This window comes from Penicillium cosmopolitanum, assembly GCF_028827165.1.
Source record: "Penicillium cosmopolitanum strain IBT 29677 chromosome Unknown utg000011l:1.0-3548175.0:1.0-3550911.0, whole genome shotgun sequence".
Taxonomy (NCBI): domain Eukaryota; kingdom Fungi; phylum Ascomycota; class Eurotiomycetes; order Eurotiales; family Aspergillaceae; genus Penicillium; species Penicillium cosmopolitanum.
In genome coordinates this window covers 2,038,739-2,051,439 of record NW_026622681.1, presented here as the reverse complement: position 1 = coordinate 2,051,439, position 12,701 = coordinate 2,038,739, and the positions used below count along the sequence as shown (strand labels likewise).

The 12,701-nt window shown below is 45.3% G+C and overlaps 5 protein-coding genes across 5 annotated transcripts; 3 read left to right on the top strand and 2 right to left on the bottom strand.

Moving 5' to 3' along the window:
• Nucleotides 1-238: 238 nt before the first annotated feature.
• N7509_012274 (uncharacterized protein) lies at nt 239-805 on the bottom strand (the record flags this gene model as incomplete). Its single annotated transcript, XM_056636911.1, has 1 exon — nt 239-805. The coding sequence occupies one exon, from the start codon at nt 803-805 to the stop codon at nt 239-241; it is 567 nt and encodes a 188-aa protein (XP_056482941.1).
• Nucleotides 806-1,023: 218 nt separating this feature from the next.
• N7509_012273 (fungal specific transcription factor domain-containing protein) lies at nt 1,024-2,244 on the bottom strand (the record flags this gene model as incomplete). The annotated part of the gene is made up of 1 exon (XM_056636910.1): nt 1,024-2,244. One exon carries the CDS (start codon nt 2,242-2,244, stop codon nt 1,024-1,026), a length of 1,221 nt encoding a protein of 406 aa, XP_056482940.1.
• A 1,591-nt stretch (nt 2,245-3,835) lies between these two features.
• N7509_012272 (SDR family NAD(P)-dependent oxidoreductase) lies at nt 3,836-4,783 on the top strand (the record flags this gene model as incomplete). The annotated part of the gene is made up of 3 exons (XM_056636909.1): nt 3,836-3,869; nt 3,928-4,152; nt 4,209-4,783. The coding sequence occupies 3 exons, from the start codon at nt 3,836-3,838 to the stop codon at nt 4,781-4,783; spliced, it is 834 nt and encodes a 277-aa protein (XP_056482939.1).
• Nucleotides 4,784-7,535: 2,752 nt separating this feature from the next.
• Nucleotides 7,536-9,567, top strand: N7509_012271 (flavin-containing monooxygenase; the record flags this gene model as incomplete). Its single annotated transcript, XM_056636908.1, is given in 5 exon segments — nt 7,536-7,831; nt 7,961-7,988; nt 8,042-8,348; nt 8,363-8,801; nt 8,871-9,567. The coding sequence occupies 5 exon segments, from the start codon at nt 7,536-7,538 to the stop codon at nt 9,565-9,567; spliced, it is 1,767 nt and encodes a 588-aa protein (XP_056482938.1).
• Nucleotides 9,568-10,783: 1,216 nt separating this feature from the next.
• Nucleotides 10,784-12,510, top strand: N7509_012270 (uncharacterized protein; the record flags this gene model as incomplete). Its single annotated transcript, XM_056636907.1, has 3 exons — nt 10,784-11,208; nt 11,269-11,762; nt 11,843-12,510. The coding sequence occupies 3 exons, from the start codon at nt 10,784-10,786 to the stop codon at nt 12,508-12,510; spliced, it is 1,587 nt and encodes a 528-aa protein (XP_056482937.1).
• Between the last annotated feature and the right edge of the window lie 191 nt (nt 12,511-12,701).

Here is a 12,701-nt window from a genome sequence, read left to right as displayed (position 1 = left end):
TCCGGTTCAGGTATTCTTGTTGTAGTAAGACGTTTTCTGATTATGCAAAATATTCTACCACTATTAATGAATTCTACTTACTTCGAAGCGGGGAAGAAACGGAAATTTTTGGAAGCAAGATATCGCCATCTGGTGAATTCTTTCCACTTGTTACATGACGCCACAATATCAATCTATGCAAATAGAGATAACTTGCGTGAGCGAACTGGGCTTTGAGGTTTCTCATCTTAACAGTTGCTCATGCGAAAGGAGTTCTTCCGGATCGAGATGAAGTACAATTCAGAGAAAGATTGCCCAATTCCATACTTTCAGAGCGCAGATCGGTTAGCATTTGGCCCTGAAGATCATCGGAATTAAAAAGCCACCCGTTCATCGTGAAAATTTCAGTTCGACCCATGGGTAAAAGTGGTAACGTTTTATTGCCCTCTCCCATGTGTATAGGCTCTGAAGGCTGGTTGGAAAAGTCACCCCAAAATGAATCCGAAAGGGCATCAAGATCCAAGGAGCAGTCTAGGGGCATGTTTTGGTCCGTTGCATTTTGACCAGATACAAAAGCATCAAGAGAGCTATACTTATCATTCGGCGGCAGAAGATCTTTTAAGTAATCATAAATCTTGGATGCTGTTGCGACTGACTTGGATAAAGATTGAAGGGCCTGACTGGCGCCGTCGATCAAATCCTTCAAAAGCTTATTTGATACTACTGGGGCTGCGCGACTTTCTTCCGGCAGAACATGATACAGAGACTCGACCAATGCTGTTGTCAAGATGTATCCAATGGGCTTTAAAGAGGTAGTCGTAGCCATGTAGTTTCTGATTGCCTCAATGATAGCCTTGCAGATTTCGATCGCTGTTTTACGGCGCTCGTTGTCATGTTCGTCGGATGAGAGAGTTTTATGCCGAATGCTAAGTCGCAAAGATTGAAATCGCTTTGATGAAAATTAGTATTTTGGTAACTGGGCAAGGGACTGGTTGGAACCTTACAAGGAACACAATCAGCCTCCGACGAGCATGTGTCTCCCCGTCAGCAATCATATACTGGGAAACCATAGAAGACTTCCAATGGAGGTTTGAAGGTATTTGCCGATACGCGATCATAATCCGAGTATCCATCATCTGTGACTCCCCCCCAGTCATCTGCCCTGGGAGCTTGGGGTGAGAAGAATCCGTCCCAAATATGAGCCCAGAGTCGACTGAAAGAAACGAGGCTCTGCAAGGTTTCGTGCTTGCCCGAATTAACATTATCCTTGAGATTTCCAAAGTCGCTCACGGCGCTTTCATCTTCGCGAAGGAAATAGGTGATGCCACACTTTTGTGTGATACGTTTATCGAGAAAGTAAAGTGTCCACCAGAGCCCTTGGCGAGATACAATTTCGGATTCATCAGAGGGCCACAAAGTTTCGTTATTGAGCCCAATTTGGAGCGCGATTTGAAACCCTTGTGTGATGCTCTGGAGGGCCATATGATGCATTGACATTTCCAAAAGATAGGCAGATGATGTAGTGTGATAAATGACGGTTTCAAGATCCCCATCGTGAAGCTGAGTGAAATGTTGCATTAACTTAAGGCCTTGGAGATAGTTTCGCGAGATTGGCCTTGGATTGCAAGATTCAATCGGAAATGTGAGTGATTCGGCGTATGCTAGCATATTCAAGAGAATTGCGACAATCTTGCAATGTCTAGAATCTATAACAATTTGATGGTTGCCATTGTGAAATCCGTGAAGCGATAGAATTTCGGAGAGTCGCTCGTATATCATGTCCTGATTTAAACATGGAAAGTAGGACTCGAAATCCTCGAAGAATTTGCTCACAAGGTCCCACAGAACACGCGGCGCTGGCAACTTCACTGCGGCTAGCAGATCCTGGAAGCTATTGTCGGGGTCAATCAAAGCACTTCCATGTCGAAGCTTTCTCAGGGTATTGAGCTGGGAATCGATTGGGAGGCTGTTGGATGGGGGACTTGTAGCTTCGATCGTATCTGGTTCTGACGGTGCTTTGAGTGGGCTGGGGATCTGCTGAAACGAGGAAGGGCTAGCGTTCGAACTATTACAGAACATATCTCTATTCACAATCCAGGTACTTGAAGGCGCAATTGTTGTGGGTGACTCATCCGAGTCGGACACATTCGCAATGACGGCCTTGACACGGGCTGCAGTTTGCATATTCGTGTTTATTTGGCTGTTAGCTTTCGAAAGTGCATTGACCTGCTCCTGTAGTTGAAAAATCTGCTCTTTCAAAGACATTTTCGTTTTCCTTCTCTTTCGCGCGCAAGATGGAGGTGATGCTGGATCGGTGTATCTAGACATTCTCAGTTCCACATTTACAGAACTGGGTGATAAAAGAAATTCCCACTCTTTCCCGGCACGCTTCCTCTGTGAAGGTGCTTCATGCTGATCGTCTCCAGCATATTGGCATTCTATGCTTCGCGTTCGGCAACTTGAACATCTCCGCTCCCCTGAACACTTTGGGTGCGAGTGGAATTAGCAACCTCAAGTCTCGAAATAGGCGACTCCCCCACCTTTGAAAATTAGGCTCACCTTTATCTTGCGTCTCTGACATTCAAAGCTGGCGAGCTTGAGTGTTAACTTCAAGTCGACGGTTACATAGTGAAGGAAAATACTAACCATGCTTGCAACGTGTACTTGTCGCGCTTGGAGCCTTCTTTGCGGTTAGTCGCTTTGGGCATAGGGAATGATGGTATGGCCTTTGTTCGATTAGTAGATAGAAAGCTGTGGGATTCCTTATCAAGAGAACAACGGCTCAGACGTAGGGTCAGGACATGTGTTTGATATGATCTGGGGAAAGAAAACAGAGAAGCTGCGGATGTTGGGGGACGGGGGCAAATAGAGATCTCCACTTTCTTTTGCCATACAGTAAATCGAGCGGGGAAACTAGGTTAGCACCGGTACTACTCACTAACCAATCGTGTGGATCCTGGCCAAATTATGCATCGGCTTATGCCGAGTTTTGGTAGCATAAGCGCCCTCGGTGATCCGGGTGATCACCTACCTGCCCCGGATACGAAACTTACATTGCTGGCAACTTAGTGGCCCCGCGCACCCTTTTTGTACTATGCTGGGACCTTTTCCCATTCAATCAAATCGGTCGTCCCATTTCCACTCATATTATAGACATGGATTGGAAACACTCTGAAGACTTCTAAGCCTATGAACCCCGGGCTTGTACTAGTAGTATGTAGTTTAGAAGCAGTTTTCGCCAAAGCCGAGCCTATATATATAACGGCGACACTAATGCTGTCATGTCCACTAGATGGCCTCAACCACGATGACGAAGCTTGAAGATGATGTCGAAATCCATCAAGGCTGACTCTAGGGCTTTCCACCCAAAGTCTTTCCAAAGTTCCAAGGCTTAATAGGTTTCTGGAACTTGAAGTTCTGTTTGCATATCTATCTTGCTAACAGAAGCTGCGGTTGCTCTCTCTTTGGGGGTTGAAAACAAAACACTAGGACACTTCGCATCAAGACCTTTTTCAATAAGCAATTCGGCAGAATGTTCCTCCCAATTGATAACTAATTGCGAATACCTCTTTGTATTTCTTGCGCTCAGGAGTTGGATTGGATTATACAGCCTGGGACGATAGCTCTCGGAGTCTAATGTTAGGCGGTTCGTATTACGGAATCATCTTGAAGGGTAAATACGGAGCGGTTTCCACGGAATGGAGACCAAATCTGTTCCGAAATCGCAGTGAAACACCCCGTCACGTGAATCACTTTTTAAAGTTATATACAGAAAGCTGGGGTCAGAGGGATCAAAGTATAGTCGTCGTGACTTTTAATGACGAGGTCAGCTCCAGAAATGTCGATTTTACCCAAGATGCTAGATGGGGTAGCTCTTGTGACTGGCGCAGGTTCGTGTTCATATATCATGAAGCCCAAATGATCAATGTTAATCAATCCGTTTGCTAGGATCTGGTATTGGACGTCAATTATGCCTAGCCTATGCTCGTTCAGGCTGTGAGGCTATTGCACTTGCCGATATTAGAATTGAAGGAGTGCGAGAAACCATTTCGTTGATTCAAGCCGAACAAAATGATGTGCAAACCTTGGCAATAGAGGTAAATGTTGCGAACGCTAGCTCTGTGAAGGATATGCTTTCAAGAATTATTGAAGTATTTGGAAGAATTGATTATGGTTTGTTTCCCAAATTCACGATAGAGTGTGGTACTAGTCATAACTTCAAAACACAGCCGCGAATGTTGCCGGAATCACAACAACTGCTCGAGTTCCTACCGCCCGCTATCCACATGCAGAGTACGACAAAATCCTCGAAATCAACACAAAGGGAATCATGATCTGTATGCAGGAAGAGATTACCGCAATGCAGAAGCAAAACCCCGTTTGCACTCCCGGAATTGCCAATAAGCGTCGAGCACAAAGAGGAAGCATCATCAACATTGCCTCCATTACTGGTGTTGCGGCTTTACAGAACATGATGCCGTACAATGTTTCCAAGCATGCTGTTATAGGCTTAACCAAATCGGCAGCCGTCGATCATGCTGTTCAGAACATCCGTGTGAATGCCATCTGTCCGGGTATGACTGAGACTCCTATGGTCGCGGCTCGGCGCTCCAATTCCTCGCCACAAGTGCCTAAAGGTTGGGCTGTGGAGGGCAATGGAAGACAAAGACTTGCGATTCCTGACGAAATTGCTGACGTGTGCATATTTCTGAGTGGCTGTGGAGCCAGTTACATGACTGGGACGTCGGTTATTGTTGATGCAGGACATTTGGCAGCACTGCGCTATGAGCATCCCTCGCTTTGAATATGTCCGGCCTAAAGATTTCCATAAGAGATATGATGATTTATATGTGATACCTAGTGATATTGGAAATCGTGTACTAGTGAGGGGATGAGAATACAACTTCAAACAATATATTACAAGGTTGGAACGCTTCAGTTTTTCAATTCCCCACAACTGCGACCAACATGGCATGCGTTCCAATGTCGCTGCTGAACACGCCAGGGAAAGATCAAGTGACCATCTGGCTGAGACTTTGTCTCGAGTGCCACCACCTGCTCGATATGTTTCTCCTGGGGCTCTCTGAATTCAGAATTCTGTACCAATGCACTCTTCCATCTCAGAACAGAACAAGCTTTTATCTAGAGCAAGCTAGCATTACACCAAAGTGAATAAATTTATATAGGTGGTATTTCTACCTCGACAAAAGACTATTTGTCACTGGGAACTGGGACGTAATTTGAACATTCGTGACTGGCACATGCTTAGGTCTCTGCATTTCTTGACATTGATATACCTAGTAGGCAATTACCATCTTTGGGTATCCGATTCTAGGTATGAATTCAATTTGGGAAGAAGATCTTCGCTTATTTTAGGGACTTATGTGTAAGAATACCAATAGTATAAGTCACTGGATTGGTGCTATTATATCGCTATCAACTCTTTGTAAGCCCTTGGAGGCCTCATTCTGACTTGCAGGTATATCTTTCATTTCCTGCATTTCCTGCATTGATAATGCCCTCAAGTTCTGCATATGATCATCTGACTCAGTCGCATAGCGGCACCGCTGGCGCACTGTGGCCCCATATCTGTAGAAAAGAAATGGAAATGGAGCGAAGAGCAAAGACAGGAATGCAGGGATAGATGGTGCCCAGTGTATCCCGAGTCTATCATACATATATGCCGTGATGACAGGAAAGATCGCCCCGAATATTGACCGCAAAACAGCATTTGCCGCAAGTACGGAAGCAGCGTAAATTGTGTAAGAATCGATGAGATAGTTCATAATCCCGAGATAAATCAGAATCACACCAAGTCCGAATGGGGCAGTAGTGAATATACTAACTGACCAATGGATGGAAGGGTAGTTGGTCCACGCAAAGCAGAATTGACTGATAGGAATAATCAATGCTCCAGGCATACACTGAAGAAGGCGTACTTCTGGAGAGGCATAACCATTATTTTGGTCTTGGATTTTCATATAATGGAAGCTTGCAGGGATCGTGCAGATGATGCCGATTATCATCCCAACCATTATTCCTAGGAATGCTAAGCCTCCTATGCCTGGATTCCATCCACGTATCTCTTGGAAAACAATAGGAAAGGCGGCGAAGAGCATATATAATGTTCCATATACAATAGCTGTATAAATCGAGGAAATCAATACGGCAGGTTCTTTCAGTAGTAGCACAAGTGGTCTGGCTAGAGTTTTCCAAACCAGTTCCCTTGTCGATTCCTTTTTTTTTTCGTAGGCCAATTTGACTTCGATATATTCTCCCAGAGATCAGAGAAAGCCTTTCAGAACGTTTGACCAGAAGGAAGGGTGTATATGTCTCAGGGATAAAGAGTGTTGTTAAACCCCAAATAAACAGACAGGTAGCAGCGAGGAAACCCTGGACCCATCTCCACCCTACTCTCATGCCAAGGAATCCACCAATTATCGGACCTAGGGATGGTCCAAGAAATGGGGCCGCTGCATATAAGGTTAATGCAAGACTGCGTTTCCTTGCATTGAATAAATCCGAGATGGTTCCCCCAGCGTTACTCAGAGGTGCCGAGCCGAAAGCCCCTGCAAAAAAGCGAAGAATACATAGTGACGTAATATTTGGCGATGCAGCGCTGCCGGCAAGAAATGAAGCCAGACCAAACAGGCTGATAAAGAAAGTAATCTGGCGCCCAGCTATCTCGCTGAAAGGGGCCCAGAGCAATGGCCCAATTGCAAAGCCTAGAACATATAGGGATAACCCAAGAGTCGCCACCTGGGAGGAAACATGAAATTCGGCAATTATTTCGTCAACAGTACCACTGTAGGCCGATGAAGCCAAAGATACAATCAAGCTTGATGATGCGGAAAGAAGTGTGATGGATATCTTTCTCACGGAGCTGAATGAATGGGGATCACGACTATCGTCCGGGATCCAGGTAACGATGAAAGGATCATCATCGGTGCCAGATCCCGGAAACTGGTAATTGAGAACTTCTTGGGTAATTGCACCATGGTCAAATAGCAAATGCCATGTCGGGATTGTCAGAGAGTGAACTTGGAGGCTTCCAGCGGTTCTTGGCATTTTCATAGTGGGATCAGTGCTGAGTGGGGTGGATGCCAGCAAGGAAATTATTAGCGACCATTCAGACTGAAACTAGCATGCAGATTTTCCAGTCTCCTTAATGAACCTTGGTGAACATCAACTGAGAAACTTACTTTCGTTGCAATTGGAGGTAAATCATTCCGCGGAATTGTGTTGTACTTGGTGGGATTCAGCGGGCGGAATGAAGTCAACGGAGCACCGAACTAGCCGAAATTTTAAATTTGGGGGGCGAACGTGATGGTTACCGTCAGGAACACGCAGGAACACTACCGGATAATGTCTCTGGCATAAGGTAGTATGGACCTCGGGAGTAGTAATTCCGAATGAGGGAGAAAGAAAATTCTCTAAAGTGATTCTTACGAGGCCGATATATCCAGCAGAGGTCTTTAAGTTGACGCTGGAAGTCCAAATTTCCATTTTGCATTAGTGAATTTATTTGTCTACCTGGAACAAGATCCCATTTCATCATGGCCGGACAAGCTCGAAAGAATGCGCTTAAATATTTTGAAAAATGTTTATCGCCTGATGTGAAAAAGGGAGAAGCAACAGAGCGCTATAATGGCATAGACGACGTCGCCTACGCAATTTCGAGATTACCTTTGGGTTCTCCTCGCGAACTGAAAGTCATCTGCGTCGGTGCGGGCTTCAGTGGATTGGCATTTGCACGAGAAGTTGAACTGGGAAATCTGCCTAATGTGAATCTCACAGTATACGAAAAGAATGCGTCGGTCGGAGGAACATGGTATGAGAATCGCTATCCTGGGTATTTCTTTCTACTCTCCACTAAAGTATCGAGCACCTGGGCATACCGGCTAATATAAATCCATGAAGATGCGCGTATGAGAATTCTGTTCCTCTAATAGCCAAAAGAGAATATTAATTGATATAACAGCTGCGATATTCCTGTTCATAATTACCAGGTAAGAATTGGAGCTTTATTAAGATTGTGCGTTCTCTAATTCAAGGAATCTAGTACTCTTGGGCCCCTTGCCCCTACTTCAAAAGCTACTATGCTACCGGGAAGGATATCCACAAGTATATCGAAGCTGTCGCCGATCAACACCATCTCCGTAGATACGTCAAAGTGTCCCACAAAGTCATTGCGGCAACATGGGTCGAAGAAAGTCAAAAGTGGCAAGTAAGAATTGTCGTGACTGACGGGAGAGAACTGATGGTTAGCAACCGAGTTGACAAGAGCGGAGAATATGGAGAGCCGTTTATCGAAGAGTGCGATGTCTTGATAAATGCTGGAGGCTGCTTCAATGATTGGAAGTGGCCGAGTATTCCTGGAGAGAGAGCTTCAAAGGCCAGATGATCCATTCAGCTGCTTGGCCCAAGGGTACCGATCTGAAAGGAAAAACCGTGGCATTGATCGGAAATGGTAGTACGGGAGTCCAAATTCTACCCAACATCCTTGCCGACGTGGAAAGGGTCTATGTCTATATTCGCAGTAAGACATGGGTAACGGCTAGCTTCGCACAAAGGTTTGCTGGGGCAAACGGCGCGAATATTAACTTTTCAGAGGAGCAAAAGGAGCATTGGGCCAAACACCCAGACGAATACCTGCAGTATCGAAAAGAGGTGGAGCAAGAGCTGAATTCGCGGTTCCGCCTGTATCTTAAGGATTCGGATGCCCAAAAAGAAGCTCTTGGTTACTCCATCTCTCAGATGCAAGAGAAACTTTCTGCTAAGCCCGAAATTGGTAGACGTCTTATTCCAGAATTTGCAGTTGGGTTAGTTGGGTCTTGCATTTTTGCATGTTTTGCAACGGAATACTTCAAGCTGACAATATGGCCATACAGTTGTCGTCGCACTACACCGGGAAATGGCTATCTCGAGGCCCTTTGTTCGCCTAAGGTCGAAATTATCTGGGGAGGAATCGAATCCTTTAATGAGGCCGGTCTGCTGGCAGATAACGGTGAAGAGCGGTCTGTCGATACTATTATCTGCGCTACAGGCTTCAATATGTCTTTCTCCCCTCGGTATCCCATCATCGGTCGCAATAACATTAATCTGCAAGAAAAGTGGGATGACAACCCAGAATGCTATCTTTCAGTTACAACTGCCAATATGCCAAACTACTTCACATATCTTGGCCCAGGCAGTCCGCTTGGGCATGGTAGTGTGGTCAGCTCTTTAGAACGCGTGACGGAGTATATCGTCAAGTTCGTCCGCAAGCTTCAAACCGAAAACTACAGCTCTGTTGTACCGAAAGCGCATATTCCTCGTGCATACCAAAAGCAGGCTCTGGCGTGGCTTGATAAGACTGCATGGAACTCTAATTGCGCATCCACCTACAAAAATGGAAAACCAGACGGTCCTTTGATCTCTCTCCATCCCGGTTCGAGATTGCATTATTTCCAGCTTCTGAGTAATCCACGCTGGGAGGACTTTGAATGGACTAGTCTTTGTGGCGATGAGGATCTGGCATTTGCTTGGCTTGGAAATGGATTTATCGTGGAGGAGTGCAAGGAAACAACCGACAAGGATCTGACGTGAGCGTTTAACAATGCCCTGTCCTATGGATTTACGATTGCTAATTTCGAATGCTGTAAAGCTGGTTCTTAGCTCCTGTTGAGAAAGACAAGATGATTAAAGCAACATTTTGAAACTCCTCAGCGCCTACAGGCTATATCTTTTGTTTTCGGATCGCAATGTGACTAGCTATTGAATAGTGAAAATGTGTTAAGACGTATGAACGCAGGAGAAATTGAAAGGAACGTGGAGTGTCAATGAAGACTATAATGCTAGAGATGGGAAAGACAAATAAAGGTATACTGTTTGCGATGGTTACAGTATGATGCGTATATCCAAGTCTCCTGACATAAATCTCCAAATCGTGATACTGTTACAATGAAAAGAGTAAAGTACTCGACTTTTGTGGCATAGTTCGAAATACGTGGGACTGGGAGAATGAAACAACATGTTAGATAAAGGGGAAGTATCAGAAAGCGCAATGGGGAAGGCAAGGCTAATAATGAATTCTCGAGCAAATTGAGGACTTCCTTGATCTGTGCTGAGTAACGACTCGATATGAGAGAAGATGGTTATTCTAGGGCACTGCATTTGCTGCCAAGAAGGAGGGGGGGGGGGGGCTGGTCGTAATTTTCTTTTCATAATAACTAGGCCGGAGAAAGGGATACGAGCAGGGATATGAACCTAATTACGGGTTGGTATACGGCAGTTGAATTTCGAATATCACATGTTATGACTGCGTTTTATCCCTGTAAAATAACTGATTGGCCTCACTAGATGAGAAAGTCAGGAAGATTAGTTTTTAGGACTGAAGCATCTGCCGCAACGTCTCTCCGATCTCTACCTGCTCTAACGTTGGAATTTACTTGGCAAGCCCTATTTATCATGACTGGTGCTCTGGACAGGGAGTTGCAGTAAGATCGCTTGAAATGCCCTAGCTCGTAAGTAAAATCCTGGGGTTGAACCTTAATTAACTCAACCCCACACTGTTCCGAGACGTTTGCAGGTTCCGCGGAAAGCTTGCAAGCCACAAATGCGGGGATAGCTGATCGATCTGCCAAACTATTCGTGTTCTTTGTTTCAGCCAGGCTGATTCTCGGAAAGATGTTATCAGAAAGGGGTGGATGACAAGATCAAGAGTCTTTGGGGCAGCTTTGCAATGATGTTTTTAATAGTTGAGCTTGGGCTCTCGGAGGAGATTAAATAGCTCGACAATCATTATCGACAGATAAAAACAGTCATGGATACCACACAGGGCGAGCATCTTAAGGCAAGGGAGACGGAACGAAGTATAGATGATCAATTCAACAAAAACCAACATGTCAATCTCTACACTGTTGCTGTGCTCTTCTTCGTCGCGCTTAGCTCTGCCGCTTATGGGTATGCAGGATCCATAATTGCGACAACCCTCACACAACCATCCTTTACCACGCATATGAAACTCGAGACAGCTTCAAATGCCGAGGCCATTACCGGTGCAATGAATGCTTTGTACTATACAGGCGGTGTTTTCGGAAGCTTTTTTGCGGGTTGGAGCAGCAGGAAGTTTGGGCGCAAATTTTCAACCGGGTTTGGAAATTCGTTGCTCGTGATTTCAGGAGCATTGATGACAGCAGCTGTTAATCCCAGTATGTTCATTGCTTTTCGCTTTTTAAGTGGATTTGGGTACGTATAATATTTCTCAAATAACTATTTGCCACAGTGAATAATGACTTTCAACCTTAGGTCAATGGTTATTATTGCAACGGTTCCTGTCTGGATTGCCGAGCTATCCCCACCACGTATTCGCGGCCTACTGGGCGATATACATGCCGTTATGATGATGGTAGGTTATACGCTGGCCTGCTACGTGGGTCTTGGCTTTTACTTTGTTGAGGGCCGCAACCAATGGCGCGGACCTATCGCACTTCAAATGGCACTTCCAGTGATCATCTTAGCTGGTCTTTATTGGATGCCTGAGTCGCCTCGATTCTTGTTGTCTAAAGACCGTAGCGAGGAAGCCCGACAAATTTTACTGCGTATGCACTCTGGTTCCAATGATCCTGATCACGAGTTTGCTCGACGAGAGTTTTTCCAGATCAAAAAGCAAATTCGACTCGACGCTCAATTCGAAACATCTTACTGGAGCATTATCAAAAAGTCTTCGATGCGAAAGAGGTTGGCAATGACCGTTTTTCTGGAGTTTGCCCTCATGAGCTCGGGCGTTTTGGTTATTCTTAGTGAGTCAGGTGCTTTCAGGCATTGAATAATCTTTACTACTGTGCCTTTCCAAAATGCCTCCGCGCTAATACTTTTCAAGATTACGGGTCTATAATTTGGAAGTCGCTCGGCTTTGACACTGTTCAAATCCTCAACTTCCAGTGCGGCTTCCAGTTGACTGGCTTTGTTTTCAATGTTGTTGCAATGGCTTTTGTTGAACGTGTTCGTCGCCACTGGCTTATTGCGTCTGGCCTTTTCGGCTGTGGTACCCTGGTCGGCATTCTAGCCGCTTTGCAACGTTTCTATCTAGGAGGTACCGATAACACTGGACTAGGGGCATGCGTCGCTATTATCTTCCTTTTCCAAGCTACATTCTCGCTCACTGTAGATGGTGCGACATATTTCTATATCGCTGAGATCTGGCCATCACACGTTCGGTCCCAGGGACTCGCCATTGCTATGGCCACTTTATCTGCTACCAACCTAATGTGGCTACAAGCCACACCATCTGCTATGAGTAAGATATCTTGGCGTTGGTATCTCATATTTTGCTGTATTCCGGTTTCTGCGGCGGTGGTGGTTATTTTGTGGTTCAAGGATACCCGCAACAAGCCACTGGAGGAAATCGCAGCGATTTTCGGTGATGAGGATATGGTTGCTGTATACCAGCGAGAGCTGAACATTGGAGCTTTGAGAGAAAGGAATGATGATGACAGTGGTAAGACACGTCTGACTGAGGCAATGGTTGAGACCGTTGAAGAAGTCTGAACAGGAAAGGGTGCTTGGAGGTTTCGAGGTTTAGGGGGGTATTTGTAAAAATGCGTCAGCCTTAAACAGTTGCTCTCGAGACTTGTGGTATCTGATTGATATTAGGCCATACCAAATTATAACCCACTTACGAATTCAGAGAATTCCTTTCTGTCGATTGAACGGCCATAGCTCTTCGAAAAGGAAAATCA